This window comes from Erithacus rubecula (assembly GCF_903797595.1).
Source record: "Erithacus rubecula genome assembly, chromosome: 16".
Lineage (NCBI taxonomy): Eukaryota > Metazoa > Chordata > Aves > Passeriformes > Muscicapidae > Erithacus > Erithacus rubecula.
The window spans coordinates 15,653,948-15,677,035 of record NC_136668.1 but is presented as its reverse complement, the minus strand read 5'-3'; the positions used below and the strand labels follow the sequence as shown (position 1 = coordinate 15,677,035).

The 23,088-nt window shown below is 45.7% G+C and overlaps 1 protein-coding gene across 2 annotated transcripts; it reads left to right on the top strand.

Moving 5' to 3' along the window:
- Positions 1-1,937: 1,937 nt before the first annotated feature.
- Positions 1,938-22,834, top strand: CREBRF (CREB3 regulatory factor). 2 transcript variants are annotated; one of them, XM_079320241.1, is made up of 10 exons: positions 1,938-2,052; positions 10,995-11,172; positions 12,023-12,148; positions 13,020-14,103; positions 14,612-14,710; positions 18,141-18,335; positions 19,988-20,177; positions 20,530-20,603; positions 20,946-21,068; positions 21,575-22,652. In XM_079320241.1, exons 2-10 carry the CDS (start codon positions 11,164-11,166, stop codon positions 21,688-21,690), a joined length of 2,016 nt encoding a protein of 671 aa, XP_079176367.1. In that variant the 5' UTR covers positions 1,938-2,052; positions 10,995-11,163; the 3' UTR covers positions 21,691-22,652. The 2 variants fall into 2 exon arrangements, with proteins under 2 accessions (XP_079176367.1, XP_079176366.1); XM_079320240.1 differs by lacking the exon at positions 14,612-14,710 and having other exon boundaries at positions 21,575-22,834.
- The last annotated feature ends 254 nt before the right edge of the window (positions 22,835-23,088 follow it).

The following is a 23,088-nucleotide window of genomic DNA, read 5'->3' as shown; positions in this document are numbered from 1 at the left end:
GGCTCCTGAGTCTCTGGGGTTGGGGATGGATCTCAGTTATTGAGGAGCAGCTTCAAAGGATAAAAATGCTGCTTCCTGAATGCTTCCTTATGGCCAGATAAATTACAGTTATTCCCTTCACTGTTATGCACAAGGACATAATGGAATGGTTAATATTTGATTTGCTTTTCCCTCTTGGATAGCACCATTAACATGTTCAGTGGGACAGCACTCATTACTACACAGGAAATTCCAAGATCCTGACATCTAACTGGCAGTGACCAGAACTGGACAGTGGGAATTGCAAAAGAAGGGAGAACGTGCCCATTTTTACAAATAAGCACAGCAGCTGTTGAGACTGGAATAGTGGATTTTTTTTGTCCTGTTACCTACTAAGAGCTGTATTTTACCATGTAATATGTTGTATACCATCATGTTAATTACACAGTCTGTACCAAATAATTCCTAGGAAAATTGAAACCAAATGATCATATAAAACCTGATGGTTGTTGTTTGAATTTTTAAGTGTGTGGAGGGTAAATTATGTTGACATTGTATGAGGAGAGAAATACTTGAACATATCACTGACAGTTTTAAGATTTTAAAATATGTTGATCTGCTTGTCATATTTATCCTAAAGTGAAATATCCCAAAAGTGACAAACAATTTATTGTGTTACCACTGTCTTTAACAAGCTTTCTATTTTAGGTCCTAAGCTATCACTTGTTCTAGAAGAGAGAAGTAAAGCAGAATTCCCATGGGGTGTCTCACTGGGGCTGAATTTAATGGAAAGAGCTATTCCAAGCCAGGACAAAGAAGCCATAGAGCAGTTTTCACCTAGATGCTTCCCAAACAGACATTCTCCTTTTCCAGAGTGGTTAATATTTCCTCTGAAGCAGGTGCCAGGTGGTAGCATGACTGAAGAAACTGAAAAAATAATATTTTGTGTCTGTTCTGCTGGATGTTGCATGGTGGTTGGGGAATGATCTGCTCCATGTGTGCCAGGAATTAACACTTGGGATCATTTCTTTATTTTTTTGGATGACTGCAGGAAATGAGGAGAGAGGGATTCAGCCACTGGTGTTTAACAAACAATGCAGGTGCCAGAGCTTTTATCACACAGCCCTCTGTTTTCTGACAGCAGAACAGAATGCAGAATGTTCAAGTATAAAAAAAAGAAGTTTGTGCATGTATTGAAAGATATTTGCATAAAAAATGAGGAAGGTGGAGGAAACTGACTCCTGAGTCAAGTTGTGAAAACTTTGAAGTCACAAACTCTGGCAATGTGTAAAGCAAGAGTTCAGGTCAGGGTCATTTCAAATGCTTGTAACTGCTTTTGTTCATATTGTTTAGGAAATGCAAATATCTGCATCCCCTCACAAGAAAATTTTCTGGAGAATTAAAAGAAGTTTATTTTTCCTGTTGTGGAAATCATGGAAGCATTTTACTCCTGTGAAGGGCTGAGTTATCAGAGGTGGGTGGCTGCTCCCTTGTTTCAAGAATTAAATGTCATGGACTCTGTGGGGCAAAAAAAAAGAAGAAATGAAAAAACTTATTTAAAGAATAGACGACATTCTACACAAATAGCAAGATAAGAACGGGTGGGTCTATTTTTTTATTATGTTTATTACTAAAATTTCTCCAATTGTGTCTGAAGCAGTCCAGGCTAGCCACCTGTCACTGTGAAAGGTGGTTGTGCAGTAGGAAAAATAGAGATCAGCAGGTAGAAGATGGACGGCGGGAGGGGTAAATGCAGCACAGCAGGACCGGGGTGCCGGGCGCGAGCCCAGCGCCGCCGCCGCCCCGCCGCGCTCTGCCCGCGGGCACCCGCCTCCCCGCCTTAAATACCCCCCGCGCGCCGCGCCGCGTCACGTGACACACACAGCGCCCCGCCATTGGCTGGCGCAGCCCCCTTCCCCCCGCCCCCCGCGCGCGCCCGCCCCCTCGGGCCACGTGAGGCTCGAGTCACGCGATTTCCGGGAACCCGTCAGGAAGGGACATAAACAAACAAACCCGGGGCCGCATGGAGGGGCCGGGCCGGGCCGCGCGGGGCTGCGGCCCCCGCTGAGCGCCGTGAGTGAGGGGCTCGGGGCGATCGCGGGGCTGCGGGGGACCGCGGGGCAGCGAGAGGGCCGGGGGTCGGGGGCCGCGGGTGGTCCGGCGGGAGGAGGCGGTGTGGCTGGGCAGGGGGCTGCAGGGAGGGAGGCAGAGCGGCGCGGGGGTGTGTGCCCGGCCGCCGAGGGCAGCGGGACGGGGATGCTGCCGGCGGCCCCTGCGCTCCGCTCCGCTCAGCTCCGCTCGCCCGCCGGGGGGGTGTGGCTGCCGGGGCCGCGGGAGAGCAGCGCTGCGCGGGGGGCGCCCGGTCCCGGAGCGGGGCTGAGCGGGCCGGCCTTGGGGTAGGGGCGAGGAGAAGGGGCTGCAGGCACGGAGCGCGGGCTGAGCGGAGAGCTGTCGGCGTTGTCCCCTGCAGCCTCCGCCCGGCGGGAGCGGCCCGTGCCTTTACAAGGAAAGCGAGGCTCGCAGAGGAAAGCGCCGTCCTGCCGGGGGAGCCCGGCCGCTCCGGGTGTGCGGGCGCAGGGGCTGCCCGGGAACGGACTGAAGGGTTCGGCAGGTCCTGCACTCCTCTGCCTTTCGGGCTCGGAGTCACCTCCCCCGATTGCGACCTGTTTGAGTGCTGGGGACGGCCGGGGGTGACCCGTGGGCGTGCGGGATCTCTGTGTCCAGGCGTGTTGGTGCCCGAAGGGCGGCTCCGCTCCGAAGGCTGTGGAAGCAGAGCTGGCGGAGAGGGATCCCCGCTCCGCGAGTGCGGGGCAGGGCAGGACGCGACCGTCCCCGCTCCGGCGCGGCGTTTATATAATGACAGAGCGGGGGGACGGCTGTTCGCTGCGAGCCGCGGCCCCGGGAAGGGGCTTCTCTCGGGCAGCGCGGCTGCGCTCCGGCTGCCCGCAGCCCTGGCGGGGGTCGCCGGGCGGGGGCCGCCCCCCGCGGCACACGGGTCCCTGGGCGCTGTGTCGGGCTCGGCGGGGCCGGGAGCGGCCGGGCGGGTGCGCGGAGCGGCGGGCGCGGCGCGGGGGTCGCGGGGCCGCGGCCGGGGCGGCGGGAGGGGGTTTGTTTACATGTCGCCTCACCCTAGCTTGAAAGGGCCGCTGGGCGGGTGAGCGGCGGGCGCGGCGGCCAATGGGAGCGCGCGCCGAGGAGCGGCCGGCCAATGAGCGGGCGCGGGGGGCGGGGCGGCGGCGGCTGGGGTAGGCTGCGCTGGGCGGCGGGGCGGCCATGTTGGCCGGAGGTGTGTTAGTGGGTCAGGGCCGGGCCGGGGGACGCAGGGGGGACACGGGGGAACGGGCGGGCTCCGCGCGGGCCGTGCCCGCGGGGCCGCCCGCCGTGCCCGTCCCTCCGCAGCGCTCTGCCTCAGGGGGCTGTCCCGCCGAGCGGCGGGGCCGGCCCGGGGCGGTGCCCGCTCAGGGGTCCCGTTCCCCGCGCTGAGGGGAGCACGGGGCGCTCTCCCGTGTCCTGCTCCTGGCCCGTCCCTCAGGTTTGGGGTATAAAACAGCCCCGAGTTCCCCGAGCCGCCCGCGCCTCTCAGCGTGTCCCCGCACGGGTGTCCAGCACCTTTCCGTGCCTGCTCTAAGCTCACGCAGGGAGCACCTTGATGAAAACCCCTCATGTCACCGAGGACTCAAGCCCAATCTTTATTCTTTCCCTTTTATCCTGCGCGTTGTCCCCACCCGCGGCATCGCTGCCGTGCCCTCCCCTCGTCCCCGCAGCGTTTCTGAGGGCACCGATGGCTGGGATCTGTGTCCGGGATCATTCCGATAATTCGCTATAAAACACGCGGCTTTATTCAGCAGCGGGCTGAGCGCTGCCAGCTCCAATCTGCGATTTCACTCAAAGCGATCGTGATCTTGCTGCTGCTGCCACTCCAGGGGTAACTTGTTGAAATCGGGCTCCACGTAACACAACAGAATCAGCCGCGTATTGCCGTTTAAACATTTGTAAATGTTTTAAAGATTGTGTTGAAAATGCCTCTAATGTCGCTTCTGAGCATCCTTGTGGGGAAGGTTGATTATAATTATTATTGAATGTGTTTTCGTGGTAAAAATTACAGAGGGGCAGATGTAGGTGTTTTAAAAATGTGGTCGGGTTTTGTTGTTGGCTCCTTAAATGAGAAGTCAGAATTTCTATGGAAAATAATTCATAGAATCCCAGAATGGTTTATGTTGGAAAGAATATTAGAGATTATTGAATTTAAACCCCCTGCCATGGGTATGGATGCTCTCCACTATCCCAGGCTGCTCCAGCCTGGATTTTGACACTTCCAGGGATCCAGGGGCAGCCACAGCATCTCTGGCTGTGATAGTTCTGCAAGAAACCTTTCCTGCTAAAATAATCTCAGTGAGATTCTTTTTGAAATGCAGAGACCTCAGACATGCCCACAGCCAGGAGTTCACCAGAGCCACCAGGGAATTATTCTGTGTTTGATGGGAACCTTCCTGATAAAAACAATCTGCAGCAGAGGCATCCTCAGGTGGTTTTTAAATCATGAGAGAGGCAAACAGCCTTGTGAAGGACAGAGATTGAAGTCAGCATTAGCAGGAATTAATTATTTGGAATAGACAGAAACTTCTGTCCCACTAATAGGCTGGCAGTGTGGGATAAATAAGGTTTAGATTTCGTGGCCTGCATGTCCATGCTCTGTGATTTGGGAAGTTTTATTGAATGTTTTAACATCAAACCTTGATAAGGAGATTTGGCACTGCATAAGAAGTGCTTGGGAGTCAACACTGGCATGAAAGTTAAACCAAAAGTTTTGTGAAAATTGTAAATTTAAGGTTTAGACCTTGCTATAATAATTTCCCTGACTTTTTTTTTTTTTTTAATACTTCTGGTTTGAAACTCCTACGCCACTTTTTTTTTTTTTACTTTTTGGACAGTTTTGACTGATGAATTTTTCAAATTTGCTACTGGCTTTGACGTATTCAGTACAGATGCTCCATTTCTAACAAGAGTATAACAATTGCAATTTCACAGTATGAGGACTAGACCAGACTGTACCCTTCATCATAAGACTTCAGTTGTTTTTTGTTTTTTCCTGGAAACTACAGAATTAATTTTTCTCTTAGTCTGAAAGACTCTGCCAGAAAAAAATATAGGAGCAGCCATCCTGTCAGGATGTAGAATATTGCTGGAGATTGGAAACTGAATTGTTACTTAGTTTTGCTTTTGTTTTGTGCCATTGCTGTCACCCCACGCTGCTTCAGGGGAAATCTACAGCTTAAAAAAAATGTAAATGGTAGTTTTACTACCAAATCTCGTGTGCAAACAACTGTCCTAACTCTGCAGTGTTATTTTAATAAAGGCTTATGCTATGAATATTTTAAATGTAACCATTTTTTAAAATTAATTAAAGTCTGTTAATATAGTTCTAATAAGTTTAACATGCTGCACATCCCACTCTTTGCACTAAAATAAGAATAAAATCTCAGTCTTTGTTCCAGAACATACAGAAGAGTGCTTCTGGTAGGAATATATTAGTCTGGGCATAGTTGTTACAAAATATGTTGATGCAGAATGTTTGTTAGATTCATAAGTAATCTTTTTTTTATTTTTTTTTTCTGCCTGTTGCCTGATGGTCAATATCAGTGCAGGCTGGGGTATAAACACAGGCTGGGGGTGCAGATGGAGCAGCCCTGGGAGAAGGATCTGGGGGTGCTGGTGGCCAAGAGCTGCTCCTGCCCCAGGGGGCAGCAGGAAAGGGGCTGGGATTGTGTCCCTGTGTCCCCTCAGGTGAGACCCCACCTGCAGAGCTGCCCCAGCACAGCAGGAGCTGGAGCTGCTGGGAGAGCCCAGAGGAGGCTCCAGGATGGGCAGAGGGATGGAGCAGCTCTGCTGGGAGAGCTGGGATTGTTCACCTGCACAGGAGAAGCTTTGGGGTGACACAACTGTGACCTCAGTGCCTGAAGGAGCTGCAGGAAAAATGGAGAGAGAATTTTACAAGAGCCTGGAGAGACAGGACACAGGGAATGGCACTGACAGAGGGCAGGGTTAGATGGGATGTTGAGGGTGCTGAGCCCCTGGCACAGGGTGCCCAGAGCAGCTGTGGCTGCCCCTGGATCCCTGGAAATGTCCCAGGCCAGGCTGGACAGGGTTTGAAGCCACCTGGGACAGTGGAAGGCGTCCCTGCCCCTGGCAGGGAAGTGGAACCAGATGATCTTTAAGCTTCTTTCCAGCCCAAAGCATTCAGTGACACTGTGATTCCATCAGTTTCTGGGATCTGCCTGTTCACTGGAGCACCCCAGAGCTGGGAATTGGTGTTGGCAGGGGGGGTCCATCCATGAGTTCTGGGTTTTGTGGTGGCTCCTGGGCTCTGCTGCCTGAGGTGGTGTGTGTGTGGGCAAGTAGGATTGGAAAAATAACACTGGAGGGGGAAGGGATGGTCAGTAGAGGAACAGGAATAGAGACAGTGAAGTAAGAATTTCCCTCTCCTGGAGGGAAGAGGCTTAGAAGAAGTGAAACAATCTGTGTATCTTTAGATCTTTTATGTGGCAGTGCTCCATCAGACTCAGGGTCTGGGGGTTTTAAGCAGATGTTGTTTTCTCTCCAGGACAGAAAAAGCCAAGAGCATAATGCCTGGCATTTTAATAGAAATCCTTCACCAACAAGATAGAGGGACTTGGCTGCTTTTGTGAGTCCAAGAATGAGACTGTGGTGGGAGGAAATGCAGGAAGACATTTAAATGAATGTCTTTGCTCACTGCCATGAAATAATAATAGTACTAATAAACTTAGCATCTTTGTGGTGGGGGAGAAAAGTAAAAGAGTTTTTTAAAGTCTGGATAATTACTGAAGAATCATGTAAACAGGAAAAAAAACGCAACAAAACATTTCTTCAGAAATGAAAGTAAGAAACATACGCATTCATTGATGTTGGAAAAGTCCTCCAAAGCCACTGAGCCCAAGCTGTGAGTGATTCCCACCTTGTCAAGCAGCCCAGACCTGGAGTGCCATGTCCAGACATTCCCTGGACACCTCCAGGGATGGACTCCACCCCAGGCAGTCTGCACGTTCTCAGCTTGAAAACTGCCCTGAGCAGAGGGTGTTCTGGAACAGAAAACAAGTTGGCACAAACTGTGGAAGGAAAAGATGTTTTTAAGAGAGTGCAGGAGAACAACTTGCATCTCTAACTCCAGTATTTCATAAAATGTCCAGATGCAGCAAACAGTGCATGGTACATCATGGTTCTTTCCAAGCACATGGCGTAGTTTTTGTGCTTTCTCTGAAATTCAGAGTTGGCCATGAATGTTTTAGCCTGAGCTTTTAGGTTTAGTCCTGGCAGGCTCTTGTGAGCTATTTTTTTTCATACCTGCATCAAAATTGTGACTTTGACAAGCTGTGCTGTGTGATGCAGTCACCATCATGAAAGTAATTGTTCCTGTAATGCACTTAGAGCAGGCATTTAGCTGCTGGGATAATAAGCACTGTGCAGCCAAAGAACAGCACAGCCACACTCCCTGTGCCTTTCCAGTGGTACAAAACACACAGCTGAGCTGGGACACAAATAGCAACTTTCCTTACAGCCATGGCACAAGTGACTCACACAGGTGACCCAGAGACTTTCAGAGGTGCTAAGCTAAAAGCTGAATTTTTGGGTTTTCTCTTCTAGGGGCTTCTCTGGAGGTGCTGTGTTGTGGCAGGAGGGTGTTTTAGTGGCCCAAGAGGCAGCACATGCACAGGAGCTGCACTGTGTGTCCTAAGTGCTGCATGTTTGGAGTTTAGCTCCTGTTGTGGGCTGGGGTAGACCAATATTCCCAGGTAATGCATCTGCTGCTCCCCTGTGTGAGATTCAGTCTTCTGGGCATCTTGGAATTGCTGTTCCTCTTCAGAAAGTAAATATTAAATACAGGGGATCCTTTTTATTTAGGGTTTGTCATTAGATTAATTAGGTGTTAACTCCACAAAACAGGCTTTGGCTACCTGTTGATGATTGCTGGGATTTTAAACAATGCACATGTTCATGCCTCCATCAGTAACCCAGATTGTTAAATGTTAGGTGGACACTGCTGTTCCCAAGATCACAGAATCATGGAATGGTTCAGGCTGGATGGGACCTTAAAGATTATTTCATTTTAACCCCCTGCCATGGGTGGGGACACCTTCCACTATCCCAGGGTGCTCCAAGCCCCATCCAGCCCAGTCTGGAGCACTGTCAGGGATCCAGGGGCAGCCACAGCTTCTCTGGGCACCTGTGCCAGGGCATCACCACCCTCATATCCCACCTAACCCTGCTCTGTGCCAGAGTGAGGCCATTCCCTTGTCCTGTCACTCCATCCCTTGTGGACAGTCCCTCCCCATGGGTGTGCAGGCTCCCCCAGGTGTGCTGCCCCTCCTCAGGTCCCAGGGGAGGAAGGAGCAGAGCCCTGAATTTCTCCAGAGCTGCAGACACAGAGCTCCTTAATCACCTTAATGTGATTTCCCTGCAGGCTGTTGCCAGAGGAGCCAGCACCCTGCCCACTGCTCCAGGCTCTGTATTCCACCTGTGTCTCTGCATTTGGGAAACGCTGATGGGAGGCATTGATGGAAATTGTCCTGAAGCAGAAATTCCTGCTATATTTATCTTCAGTAATTCTTAGTGTGCTGCTGTACTTGAGCTCTGCCACAGCTCTTTGAGTTCATTCAGAGCTGCATTCATTATAGATAACACAACAGCTGGACTATTCTTTTCTAACTCAGTCTTGGGCTGAAAGTGGCAGTAATGATAAATTCTGTAAAAATGGGACTTTAACTGCAGTCTACAAATTGCTTTCCTTCACAGCAAGTTCTGATTTTACACCTGTGCTTCCATATGTGTCACTGACTTGTACCATACATCTTTATTTACTGGTTCATGGAGAAACACTGGTAGTTGAGTACAAACAGCAGGAGGCTTTTAATGATGACCTTGATCTTTCTGGGAAATTTGGAAAGCAGTTGGAAGTAGGGCTGCTTTGTTGGGAGCATGAAGGATATCTGGATTGTGCAGCTCCCTGAGGCAATGTCTTTCTTTTCATGGCCTCACTGTGTTTTCCCCCTCTACAGAGCTACAAAGAAAAATCTTACATTGTGGAATAGTCAACTAGATCCTACTGGGATTCAAGTTACATTTAAATATGAAGATTATAAAATGTCAGGAATGAAATATAAAGAGAATTACAGGAATAATTGTGTTAGCTGATACACTGCTTTGACCTGAGAGGACATGCACTGGCATTCTTAAACACTGCAAGAAGTTTATCACTCAAGTCTTGGACATGGTAGAAGTATTTTGAGCCTTTAATGTTTGTTTTGAGGATTTGGAAGTGATCCAAAAGCTGGCACCTGGAAGTGTTGGTTGGTTGTTACTGAAATCAATGTCAGTAGAGATGAATTTCACCCCCCTTTGCTGTTTTTGGAACAGCTTGGGGCCCATGCTCTAACAAAAAACACAACAAAGAAAAACCAGTGAAGAAGCAGCAAATGTTTCCTTTCCTTCCCCTTTGTATCCTGGAGAAGTCTGGCAAGTCTCCTTGTGAATGCAGGCTGCTGATGATGTCAAAGTATTCATCTGATTATTGCTGCTGAAAAAGGCACCAATCTGCACGGAGAGAAAGTGTTTGTGTGTTTAGGACCATGAGCTTTGTGTCTGAGAGAATCCTGTGTTTGTTTTAAAGGCCAGGTGAGGCTGGGAAGGACCAGTCCTGCTGAGGTGTGCCCTTTGCTGGCTGGAGGGAGATGGGGCTTGCTGAGGCACAAACTTCACTTCAAATGTCACTTTTCAATAAATAAAGGGTTCCCTGGAGGTTTTGGAGCAGAAAGGAGCTTTTCTCACAAGGAACTGGCTCGTTCATCACAGGTCTGTGAGGAATGGCCACTCTGGCAGGGGTAGCAAGAGTTCAACTGAGAACTCCTGTGTAACTGGACCTGTATTTTCTTTGTATTCCAGCTGCTCTTTGCAAAGCAGCCTGTTTTGATAAGTAAAGACTTCTTTGCATAGTGTGTTTTTACCACAGTCTGATGGTCCATATGCTAAAGAGGACAAACTAGCTGAGATACCATCTGAAAGTGGGAATAATCACGGGGATGCTGTCATGTGCTGCTGGGGGAGGGTTCTGAGTGTGGGGGAACACTTAGAGTTTACTATTTGTTTTTCAAAAGAGGAGAATAAACACAGCCTGAGCAGATTGCACCAAAGCCTGACTTACAGCAATGCTGAGTGAGGATTTTCCTTACACTGTTCAAAATGCTGCATTAAGCTCAGAAGGGTCATTAGACAAACATCTGAAGTAGAGCAGATCTGTAGAAACTCCTAAACTGGTGAAACGACCAGTAGATAAATTGGTTCAATTTCAATATATGCCTTACTTGAATTAATAGAGAAGATATTTTATTAGCCAGCTGTGCACTTGGCAGGTTTTAATCTGTTCTCTTGGGGAAATCTGTCTCTCCTGCTCTGCTGCTGGATGGTTTCTGTGATGCTCTACCACTAGATGTTGCTGTGTGAGTGATTGATGGAATCTTATCTGATGCTGGATGGATTCATCCCTGAAGAAAAGGAGGAGATACCACTGAAACAGCATTTCTGCCTGCTCTGAAATTTGTATTCTGGGACTTTTGCCTGAGACATTTTTAGAGTTTATTGGCTCTGTTACATTAGTCATAAAGGTTGTGTCTCTCTTGAATACCCAGCAGTGTGCTGATTATTGTTCCCAGTTTGGCAGGGTTTTCTCTTCAGGTGTGTCTGTAGAGCTGCTGGTCTCAGCAGAGAGGAAAAAAGGCAACAAAATGTAACTTGGCCAAAAATGATTTTGCAGCAACTGTGTTCTGTAACATCTGTGGCTTTTCATTCAATGAAAGATAGCAGGAGAAGAAATTTCTATACATTCGAGCATGAGGAAAAATCAATTTTCAGGGGAAATTCTTGCCTTTGGCTGTTTTTTAAGCATTCACCTTGTTGCTGAAGGATTACTCACCTCCTTGGGGGTTTGCTGTGTTTATTCTGCACAGAAGTCAACAAATAGAAAAGCTCCATCAGGGTGAATTGAAGTTATCCTAAGGAAAAATTTCATTGCATGGATAGTGTAAACTCCCTGAGACTGAAGTAAAGCTGGAAAGGAATCTACAAGTGAATAAAACAAGAAGTTTGGAATTGGATTTGGGGAATCTGGGCTTGGAAATGCCTCAGGTAAGTCTGCTAAGATTTTATTTGCTTCTGTAAACAATTTTGCCTCTGATTAAGAACAAATTTGACCAGCACTGGGAAGGAAGATGTGTAAGAAATGAAAGGATATCTATTTTGTAGGGTCCTTTAGTGGCTGTGGTGCTGCTCTTGCTCCTGTGCTTGTTCAAGCTTCAGCCACGTTGTCTCTTGGTGAGGGAGCCTTTTATTACTGCAGTGATTCACACTCAGCACGCTGAATGACTTTCAGCAGCTCAGTGTTTCTCCCTTCCCAGCCCTCAGGGTGAGAGTGTCTAGAAGAGAAATTGAGGGCTGGAATTCAATGTAGCAGAAGGCCTTGCTGCCCATTCCCTGCATGCCCAGTCATCCTGCATAATGCTTTTTTTACCAAATTTCACTTCGTTCTTGAGAGAGAGGTAACCATCTTGATTTAGTTGTCATAAATTTTGCTTTCCTTACAATTTCATATGGAAGTTTTATGAGTTCTGATGGCTCTAAACACAGTCAACACTGCTGTAGTACAAAATGATTTGCATTAAGGGACTCCCAGATCATGCCAGGACTGGCCCTCATCCTCTGCAAATGCCAACATATCTCAAAACTTGGCAAACACAAGACTTTCAAACCAACAGGGAAGAATGAAGGAGCAGTGAAAGCTCTTGCAGCTCTGTGGTGGATAAAAATGTGTCCTTTGATTGCTCCTGCATGAGGTCAGCTGCTCTTGAAGCATTCTCTGGCTCTGGGGAATGATGTGCTTATCTGTGAAGACTAGGAGGAAATGGTGATCCTCTTTCTGTTTGTGGAAGATGAAATTTGCCTTTTTTATATCATGTTTGAACTGTGTGTTGTGTTGTAGCCCAGTGTGAGTGGAATGGACCCTCCTTTTGGGGATGCCTTTCGGAGCCACCTGTTTTCAGAGCAGACTCTGATGAGCACAGATGTCCTGGCCAGCAGCTCAGATCCAGACTTCATGTATGAACTGGTAGGTCACCTGTGTGTGCCCAGAATTTCATCTCCTAGACTGACACCAGTTCCTGTAGGAATAAAGGGGTGTTGGTTCAGGAATGCAGGAAAATTATTCATTATTCTGGCTGCTGATTAGGGAAGAGCTGAATTGCTTGTCCAGCAAATGTGATGTTTCCTCAGCAGGCACTTCTTCAAACTGGCCACTGGGACAGGCTCAAATCCACCTTCCACTAGCCCAGGGTGCTCCAAGCCCTGTCCAGCCTGACCTTGGACACTTCAGAGATGAGGCAGCCACAGCTTCTCTGTGCCAGGGCATCACCACCCTCACAGGGAAGAATTTCCCTCTGCTATGTTCTACTTCACCCAAGTTGTGAATGCAAGGGAAGGAGAATAAAAGTTGACTCACAAGCTACTTACATGAGCAGTCCCTTTTTCATTTTCTCCCTGCATCAAAGGAGAAAGGTCACTCATGGTCATTAATTGGTTGTGTTAGAATGAGGTTTTCCAGGAGCTGGTAAACTCAAGCATGTTCTCTTAAGCACACAGGAAAGATTGACCTAGATTACAGAGATGCCTGTGATGTCTTTCATATTTTAAATACATGGATAGTGGTACTGGTTTAGTTCCTGATGAGCAGATAGATCTGCAATAGCAGGAAAATACAGTGTTACAGGAATAGCAGTGTATTCAGAAAGATCTGTTGCTGAAGCACAGGAGCTGAACTTCATTCTGACCTTCAAGAGAAGCTTTTAGTTGAAAGTCAAGGTCTCTTCCTATGTCACCACTCTCTCATACTTCACTGGAATTGAGCTCTCCTTACCAGATTTAGTAGAGGAAAGAGGTGATGGATACTTTTTCTATATTAACTTTTATCTTATTGTGCACAGGACAGAGAAATGGACTATCAGCAAAGCTCCAGGGACAACTTGCTTTTCATGGAGGACTGCAAAGACCTTGAGAACCTGGAGTGTTTTACGGACACCCTGGACAAAGAAGCTGCTTTCACCTCCAAGTGGGAGCAGTGGGATACCTACTGTGAAGACCTAACTAAGTACACTAAATTAACCAGCTGTGACATCTGGGGGACAAAAGAGGTGGATTACCTGGGCCTCGATGACTTTTCCAGCCCGTACCAGGACGAAGAGGTGATAAGCAAAACACCCACGCTGGCTCAGCTGAACAGTGAGGACTCCCAGCCTGTCTCAGATTCACTTTATTACCCTGATTTGCTCTTTAGTGTAAAACAAAACCCTTTAAATCCTTTGTTACCTGGCAAAAAGATGGCGAGCAGGGCGGCGGCGCCGGTCTGCTCCTCCAAGAACGTGCAGGCGGAGGCGGCGCTGTCGGACTGTGCCCAGAAGGCCAGCAAGGCTGGCAGCCAGCCTGCCTCCAGCACCCAGGCCATGGCCAGGAGCAACCTGGGCAGCACTGAGAAGGTGAACATTCACCTGGAATGTAAAGACTATGTGAAAAAGGCAAAAGTAAAGATCAACCCCGCGCCGCAGAGCAGGCCGGCGCTGAGCCAGGCGCACGCCGACGCCGCCAAGGAGAACAGCTGCCACTGTGGGGCTGTGGCAAAGAGGCAGGAGAGGAAAGGACTGGAGTCCCCCCATGGGCACAGCACAACTCCTGGGCTGCCTTTTAAAGAGACTCAAGAGCTGCTGCTCAGCCCTCCCCAGGAGAGCCCCGGGCTGGCCGGCGGGGAGAGCAGCCTTTCCGCCAGCGCCTCCGTCTCGGACTCCTCGCAGAAGAAAGAAGAGCACAACTATTCTCTCTTTGTGACAGACACTTTGGGGGAGCAGTCAGCCAAAGCAGAGCCTGAGGAGGAGGAGGAGGATGAGGATGATATTGAAGATGAGGACCACGATGAAGGATTTGGCAGCGAGCACGAGCTGTCTGAAAACGACGATGAGGAGGAGGATTACGAGGACGACAAGGACGACGACATCAGCGACACCTTCTCAGAGCCAGGTACCAGCATGGTTGGGTTCGTGGGTTCTCATGGACTTGGCCTCTGAGTGGGAAGGAAAGCTTTTCAACTTTAGTAGTTCCAAATGAGCAGCGCTGATATTAAGTTGTGAACTCTCCTCCCACATTTTCTAAGTGCTTTGCCAAATGCAATTTATTCCAAGTATGCGAAGTCTCTGTTGCCCTATTTCATGAAAAACTGTGGTCGTGCAACAAAAATAATAATAGAGAATACAGGAAGCCCAGCTGTAGCCTGAGGTTAATCAGCTGCCTGCAAGTGTGGCCTTCTTTTTTCTTTTTTTTTTTTTTTTTAGCTCTCTGGTAGGATGTGCAGTTTTCTAGCACTTCTTGTAGCTGTGAATTTATCCAGAGTTGGATCTGTCAGGATGAAATCACATCCTGAGTGAAATCATTTCATAATTACTGAAGTCCTACCTAAAGGTGGAGTTTTTCCACAGAATCCAAAGAATGTTTGAAATTAATGGAATAATTTCTTGGTGGTTTTCTGCAGTAACTCCTAGTGGGGCTTCAGAGGATACTGAATTCCTCTCTCCTGCCTGTAGAAATGAAGTTCTAACAGCAGGAATAAGAACTAACCTTCACCTAGAAGGTAACAAAACAGTAACCTTGTAAAAAAATAAAATCTGCACAGGAAACAGATTGTAACCAAGTGTTAATTTCATTTCAGAAAGTATTACAATGTTCACATCTTTAAAATGCCCTGTAGTAGAGTGTAAGAATTAAAGTATTCAGACATTTGGCAATAAGTAACTTCGAGGGGGGTAAAGCAGCTGTAATTTTTCCTTGTTGAGAACAGCAGCTTCCCTAAAGCTTGTCAGTGTTTGTCATAATGAACTCTCAGATGAAATTATTTTCTAATTCCATTTCCTGTGTTGGCATTAAACTCATTAAGCATTCTGCCCTTTTTGCTACTTTCACATGCACACAACACATTTTTATTAACATTTTGAAGCCTCTTCCTCCCTTCTGGAGTCAATTCCCTCTGCTTTTTGTTCCAGCTCTGCAGCCCATGGGGGATGTGTTGCACTGGGATCCATGAAAAAAGAGAGGTTGTGTTAAATGCTGTGGGTGGAATTAATTAACTTCATTAATTATTTTACTGACCAACAATCCACATTCTGCAGCATTAGCTGAGGATCTGAGCTTGTCCAATCTTGCCAAACCCTTCCATAAGTGAAGCCTAAAACTCATTCACCTCAAACGTGGTGATATTAAAAATGTTATCATATATTTCATCTATTTTAGAAAATAACATCTCCAGGTATTCTAATTATGTCACTTCTGTACTTAGTGTTGCCTTTTTACCTTTAAAGGTAATTACTATGGGTAAAGTATCTAAAAATAGGCACAGCACAGGAAAGTTTAATCTTCCACAGCTCTGAAAGCAAAATGTGTTGTTATTTTGAGTGAGGATGTAATTTACTGAAAGGACAAAAATCTACTAGTTATTGCTGGCCCTCTGATGTGTTTTTATATGTAATTTGCTTTTGGTTATTCTTCACATATGATTTTGGAGTGAATGAAATGCTTTCTTCAAGTGTTATCTGAGGAAATATTTAGATATAGTGAAGGAGAAATAGCTAAAAATGTGACTGGCTCTCAGGCAAGTTTGGACAACAGTGTTTTTATTATCACCATGACACAGATTTAGCAGTTTTGGTCCCCTGCAAAAGTAGTTTATTATGGGAATTACCAGCCCAGGCCTTTTCTAGCATTTCAACGTGGTGGTTTTGTTTTTACTGAGTATATTTCTCCTATCTCATTTAGCAGAAAGACTTTTAAATGACTGTTCTTGCCATCAAGTAGTCAGGAGATTCCAGAAATGAGAAATGCAGCAATTCATCCAGTTGTCAGTAGCACTGGAGAAGAAATGAGTGAAAAAGTGCTCCTGGAGACACAGAGATTGTTTTAATCTCTGCATTAGATCAGTCTGAGCACCTCGACCATCAGCTGGGGGAGGAAAAAACCCTCAGGGAATGATTTGTGGTGAGGAGGTGAAGAGGAGCAGCTCTCTGGGTTTGTTCCATGGGCTATTTTTGGGTTTCACCTGGTGAGATGCAGAAGTCACGTGCACACTGTTCTCTGCTTCATTTAACCCTGGTGAATTTAAACCTGAAACCACAGGCAGGGATGTGAAGAATGATTTCTAGGAGAGCTTTGTGAAGGGCTTCAGAGTTCAATACAAGAACCCTTTCAGATTGCTCAGAAGCCTGCCCTGCTGGGTGATCTTTGCCAAGAGCAGGAATAAATGCAGTGCAGAGCAGCTGAAGCAGTTTGTGTTAGGCTGGGACACTTCACTGGGCTCTTTTATGTAACTTTATAATGGCAGCAGCTCAGTGTTGGGCAGGATGCATTAAGTCAATGTAATTGAAATTGCTAACTTAATTACAGTTTGAATAAGCAAACAGGAAGTTCTGATTTTAACCTTGTGGTACATTTCTACACTTCAGCTCTTACAGAGATTTGTTTTCATTGCTTGGATTAATTCTGTGTTATCATGAAGATGGGCTCAATTTATATATTTCTGTGTAATGGATTATGTAGCTTTATTTTTAGGTGGAAGGTCAGTGGGCTTTTTGAGTGTATTTTGATACTTAGATCAAACAGAATTTGAGTAAAATGGAGCTACAGACACAAATATTTATGGTATTTGAAACTGTATTTAATGTAAATTGTCAATAATTTTGGCTATACAACACAAATGTTTTATAAAGCATGTTTCATTGTTTGGTTTGCCTTTAAATTCTGCCTTTCCAATAAACCAGAGAATCCAAGCAAATGAGTTGATGAAATGATGAGAAACAGAACTTCAGGATGGATTTCATCCTGCTGCATACCTGACTTCTATTTGTGCTTTGGGTTATGATGTGAGAGACCAAAGCAAGAAAGTTTGTTTATCCTCTCTCAGCTGGTTTTTCAAGTGCAAACAGACTAATTGAATGGACTGTTTTAAAAAGAAGAAAGTGTTCTTTGTGCTGGTGGAGGATGAAGCAGAGCTGAAGCAGATGGGGTCAAGGCTTGCTAAGCCTGCACTCCATGCATGGTGGCTTTTCCTTCAGCTCCATCAGATTATGTGATGTTTACAAATGCTCCTTTTTTAAGTAGATGTAAACTATTACTTAGCATTTTAGCACAAAAGGCCATGCAGTGGTTTGAGATTGTTATTTTAGCTTTGGTATAGCTTATCTTTGTTTTCTGAAGTATATCTGGGGTTTGAAAACCTGTGGTTTGTGTTTGCATAGTTATGGTAAAATATTTCTGTGATGTGGACAGTGGCATTACAATTTCCAGGTCCTTCATGAGCAGTTCATGATATCAAGTCCATTATAATTCACCTCTAAAATATTGTACAGCTTTTCTGAGGATCATTTCTTCTCACCCCACTAAAGAGGAAGAAGAGGTTGAGCAGTGGGTCCAGATCCCTTCAGCTTAGATGATCACAGAGCCCCTTTCTCCAGCCTAGGAGGAATCAGTGCTTGGATTTATTCCCTGCAGGTCTTTGGACTCAAGGAGCAGCAGGAGTTGGACTCCATCCTGTGGGACTCAGAGTGTTCTATAATTGAATAATCTTTTCTTTATTGTCTTTTGCTACTCTGTCTTTATTATCTCCTTCTCTTTTCATGCTTTTGTGAAATGTGGAGGTGAGTTAGGATTGTGTTCCTGCCAATTCTTGGAGAAGATTGTCAGGGTGGGAGAACATGGTCCAACATCTGTCTGTTCACAGTCACTGCTGGGACTGTGGGGCACTACAGCTTAGGGGGTCAGAGAACACAAAGGGATTTTACATGCATAAATTATGTGGGTTTTTTCAGCTAATGATGCCCCATCAGTGGCTCAGGGTCTATCCTGGATTTAAGGCAAGAACCCAGGAGCAATTGATGCTGGAAACCAAATCTGTTAGATAATGCAAAACAGATCTCTCTGTGGTTTTGCTCTTAACTTAAATCCTCAGTCTGCTGCTAAAGGGCTACAAACAATTCTGTCACCAGCCTATAAACAACCCCCTGCATCCTTTTTAGGCTATGAGAACGATTGTGTGGAGGATTTGAAAGAAATGACTGCAATCTCCTCTCGGAAGAGAGGCAAGAGGAGATATTTCTGGGAGTACAGCGAGCAGCTGACGCCGTCCCAGCAGGAGAGGATGCTCAGGCCGTCCGAGTGGAGCAGGGACACCCTGCCCAGCAACCTGTACCAGAAAAATGGGCTCCACCATGGTAAGAAATCCTCCTCCAGCACCCAAATCACTGCCTGCTCCTTGTGACCCCTCCAGCAGCCAAACTCCCCTCCGTGCAAGTGCTGAGTTGTGTTTTGGCTGTGAAGCTTCAAGTGCTCTGTTTCTCAGTTAGCAGAGCTCTGCAGTGCCCAGGGAAGCACAGTGAACACACAGTGGGGACTTTGAGTGTGGTTTCTTGCAGAGGAGTGTGGATGAATTGAGAATTGTGACTTCCAAGGGCTCTCAGTGGAAAGCCCAGGAGTTGAAAGCTTTCTCAGTGTGATACTGTAAATATTGGATGGGAGGTGTGCTGCTGGTGGCTGTTGCTGTCAGTGCTGCCTGTGTTAGCAGGGAGGGCTCTGGGTGCCAAGGGCAGGGGGCTGTGCTAGGAACTGAGGACAAGCACTAAGGCACAACTGTCTCTCTGCTCCTCCCTTCTTGTTTTCCCCCTGTGAATGCAGCCAGTGAAGCAGTTACTCCTCTGGGAATAAACTATTTCCTTAAGATGCTCTCTTAGAAACTTAAACCAGTTGCTCTAATAACTGTGATTTATTCCCAGTGAGCAATTACTGTACCACAAACATGATTAACATCACCCAAATCAAACCACTCTAAGGGGTATTTTTGTTTTCTTGTCACAGGACCTCTTTTAGGCTCCTCCATTTGATTTTGGCTTTAAAGGAGCAAATTAAACCAACTTCCCTGGTTGTAAGGTTAATGTTCCCTTAGAGTTGAAAATTACTGCTTTTAATATGGCAGTTTGCCTTCTGTTAAATCAAAAGATTTTGTTGTTGTTGCTGCTGTTACCTGTAACCTTATTCAGGGAAGAAAGCATTTTTTCTTCCCATCTCCTTAGTTTTTAAAAGCTTCTTTCTCCTGTAGTGAAATATCAGTACCTAAAGTCCTTATCACTGTTCTTTCTCATGATGGAGCTTTGAGCAACCTGGTCTAATGGAAACTGCCCTTGCCCATGGCAAGGGGGAGAAAAAGATGAGTTTAAGGTCCCTTCTAACCCAAACCATTGAGTGATTCCATTACTTTATATTTGTTATTAAACAACAAATATGTATTGAGATCTCACTCCCAACAGACACTTGGACACTTAACCTTTAAGTCAAGTGCAAAACCAGGCCTTAAAGAGCTTCAAATACACATAATAAAAGGAATTAACTGGCCTTTATGTGGATCATTTCATCTCAGCACCACTGAACATTGTTTCAGCACCAGGCCTCAGTACAGAACTTTAGCAATAAGATTATTTAGGAATTTAATCCACTGGAGTGTGCAGGAGGATATTTTGGCTGAATAGGAGTTAACAAGTTTACAGCTGGAGCAAAACAACAGCATTTGAACTTGTGACATACATTTTTCAGCAGAGTTGTGTGTATGCTCTCTGTCACATCCAGTGGCCTGGCCAGCAGTATTTGCTCTTATCTGATCTGGATAGAATATGAATTGTACAAAGCTCTTTGTCTGGAAATGCTCTTTCTATTGTGAGAGGCCATAGGGATCACCTGATTCCTGCCCATTCTCCTGCAATGAACAAAGGAACTTCAACTGCACCCAAAAAAATGCTATTTTAGAGTGTTTTCTCACAGATTTGTGTATGTATTGTGTCATTTCCCTACCCATTTTTCTGCACATTTAAAACAGGAAAATATGCAGCAAAGAAGTCACGGAGGACTGATGTAGAAGACCTGACTCCCAACCCCAGAAAACTCCTCCAGATTGGTAATGAGCTGAGGAAGCTGAATAAGGTGATCAGTGACCTGACACCTGTCAGTGAACTTCCCTTAACTGCCAGACCCAGGTCAAGGAAAGAAAAGAACAAGTTGGCCTCCAGGTATGCATTGGGTAAAGCTGCAGGGATGAGAAAATTTGGATTGTTACAAGTCAGTGATAAAGATCTAAATAATTTTTGCCTGAAAAAATCCTGCTTCATTTGGCAGCTCCTGCAATGGCATTTACCAATTTATCCAATGGCAATTACCAGATTGTCAAATGGCAATTACCAGTTTATCAAAATAAATTCCCCAAGTGTCAAAGGAGAGCAGATGCAGGTAGCAGAGTGTTTGCAGTGATGGTGAGGATGGATGAGTTTGTGCAGCTCTGGGAGGGATGGTGGATGAGTTTGTGGCTCTTACTGCTCTGGAATTTCTGGTAGTGTTCTAATTCTTCCCCTCTTCTTGCCATAGGGCTTGTAGACTAAAAAAGAAAGCCCAGTATGAAGCCAATAAAGTAAAACTCTGGGGTCTCAACACGGAATATGGTAAATACAACTCTTCACATGTTAATTTTTCTTTTGTTTGGGCAAGTCTGTGATGTAACCTGGCTCATAAAGAGTTGGTACAAACCCAACCCATTGAATAAAGTGAATGGAAATTGGGTTACCTGCAATGTTGAGCTATTTTGCAAGATGGAAATGATGTCAATGTTTGCGTGTGCTGTAAATATTATTGAAAATATTGGTAATGTTTGATGTAAACTATTACATTTAATTTTACATTAAGCATGATGTGACACTTTTGACCTAGACAGCTGTGTGTGGATAACTGTGAATCCCTTCCAGGGGAATGTCATGTAAAGCTAGTCTTTTTTTTTTATTTTGCAGATAATTTACTCTTTGTCATCAACTCCATTAAACAAGAAATAGTTAATCGGGTGCAGGTACCTAAAGATGACAGAGGAATCAACATGGAACAAAAGTTGAACATACTTATTAAAGACACTCTTGGTAAGCAGTGAACTTTGTGTATTTAACTGGATACAAAGACAGAGAATCATAAATGCCCTGAGTTGGAAAGAACCCCAAAGCTCATCCCATTCCACCAGGGACACCTTCCACTGTCCCAGGCTGATCCAAGCTCTGTCCAGCCTGGCTTTGGGCACTGCCAGGGATCAGGGGCAGCCACAGCTGCTCTGGGCACCTGTGCCAGGGCCTCAGCACCCTCACAAGGAACAATTCCTTCCCAAAATCCATTCCCCCTTGTCCTGTCACTCCAGACCTTGTAAAAATTCTCTCTCCACCTCATTGTGTTATTCAGACACTGGGAGGGCACAATGAGATCACCCCAAAGCTTCTCCTCTCCAGGCTGAACAACCCCAATCCTCCCAGCAGAGCTGCTCCATCCCTCTGACCTCCCTCCCCTCAATCACCAAGCATTTCTAAAATAAGCAAGGAGCCCAGTTGTGTCCCCCTAGTGAGCAGTGACTGAGGGCAGCTCTCTCCCCTCCTTTCAGGACTCCCTGTGGCTGGGCAGACGTCGGAGTTTGTGAACCAGGTGCTGGAGAGGACGGCGGAGGGCGACGCCACGGGCGGCCTGGTGGGGCTGAGGATCCCCACGGCCAAGGTTTAGCTCAGGACTCAGCTGCTCCTGGCCCAGCTGCTGCCCCTGCTCTCCAGTTCCTCGGTGTAAATGGCAATTCTGCTCTGCATGTCAGCTTAGCGTTGTCAACACTCACCTCTAGGTTCCATTGCTTGCAAGTAACAGCGTAGGAAAACCAATCACGGCGTGGTAGAAAAATGCTGCAGAGCATTTCTGGACCATAAACCAGATCGTTTCAAAGCTGCTTTTAAGCTCAAGGGCAGGAATGAGAGTTCTCTTTCAAATGATCTAGGACCAGAATATATTTGTTTTAGAAGCAAAAAACGTGGGTTTGCTAGTGAAAATTTTGTGACAGGTTTATGGTCCAAGTGAAGTAAGAGGAAGCATTTTTTTGGTGAAGCTGTCAATGTAGGGAGTTTTTTTGTTCTTTTTTATTTTTAAATAATTGGATATTCTTTTGTTGTTCTTCAAAAAATCCAGTAAGCTTTCTTTGCAACCATTAACTTGTACATAGCACACGCAGCATTAGAGCTAGTGTGCCATAAAAAACTTTAATTTTCTGAGCTTAATAGAGTATTTAAATGTCTGTGCAAGCAAGAGAAAAAAAAAAGTATATTCTTTGTGCCTTGTATTTTGTGGAGAGAGCTATCAGTATAAGCTGGTAAAGTTTTGTATGAAGAAAACCCTGAGGGGCAAAAACCGAGCTGTATAGATGGTGAGATTTTAGGTTTTAATGTATTTGTTCCAGCTCTTAAAAATTTTTGAATGTATATAGGAATATGTTGAAAAATGTAGATATATGCCACAGAGTCTATGTATTGTATAAAAGATGGCTCTAGAAAACTCAATTTCGGTACTTTGGCCGGAAGAAAACAAATACTTGCACATTAATGCGATTGTTTATTTTTGTACCAAAGACAAATGCAACTGATATGGCGAACTGCCAGTCTAAGTAAAGTTTTGCACAGCTTATATGATACTGTACTGAATGTAAAAACAAAAGAAAAAAAAAAAAGAAAAAAAAATTAAAGGTCAGGGTTAGGGATCTTACTGAACTGTGAATTTTTTTGTTTGGGTCCAATTATCTACAGAAGGAGCATTCATACATAACAATATTATTTTGCTGTTCTTGTAGTTCGCTTCCATGGTAGATAAGTTGGTGGCCGTCTTGGAGTCTTTAAATCTTTTTTCTCTGCACTTACTGTAGGAGATTTTAATATATTTGGATTTTAGTAAGCTATTGGTAAAATAGTTTTCGACTTTGAGAATTTAAAAAGAAAAAAAAAAAAGTATTTAGCTTGTTGTAGTATACTTCCACCAAACAACCAAAATAAAATTATTTTTATTGTAAGGTGTATATATGTAAAGAGGAAAAAAAAAAGAGCTACAAATATCTAATTCCTTAGTTGCCACTTTTCCAGTTGATGT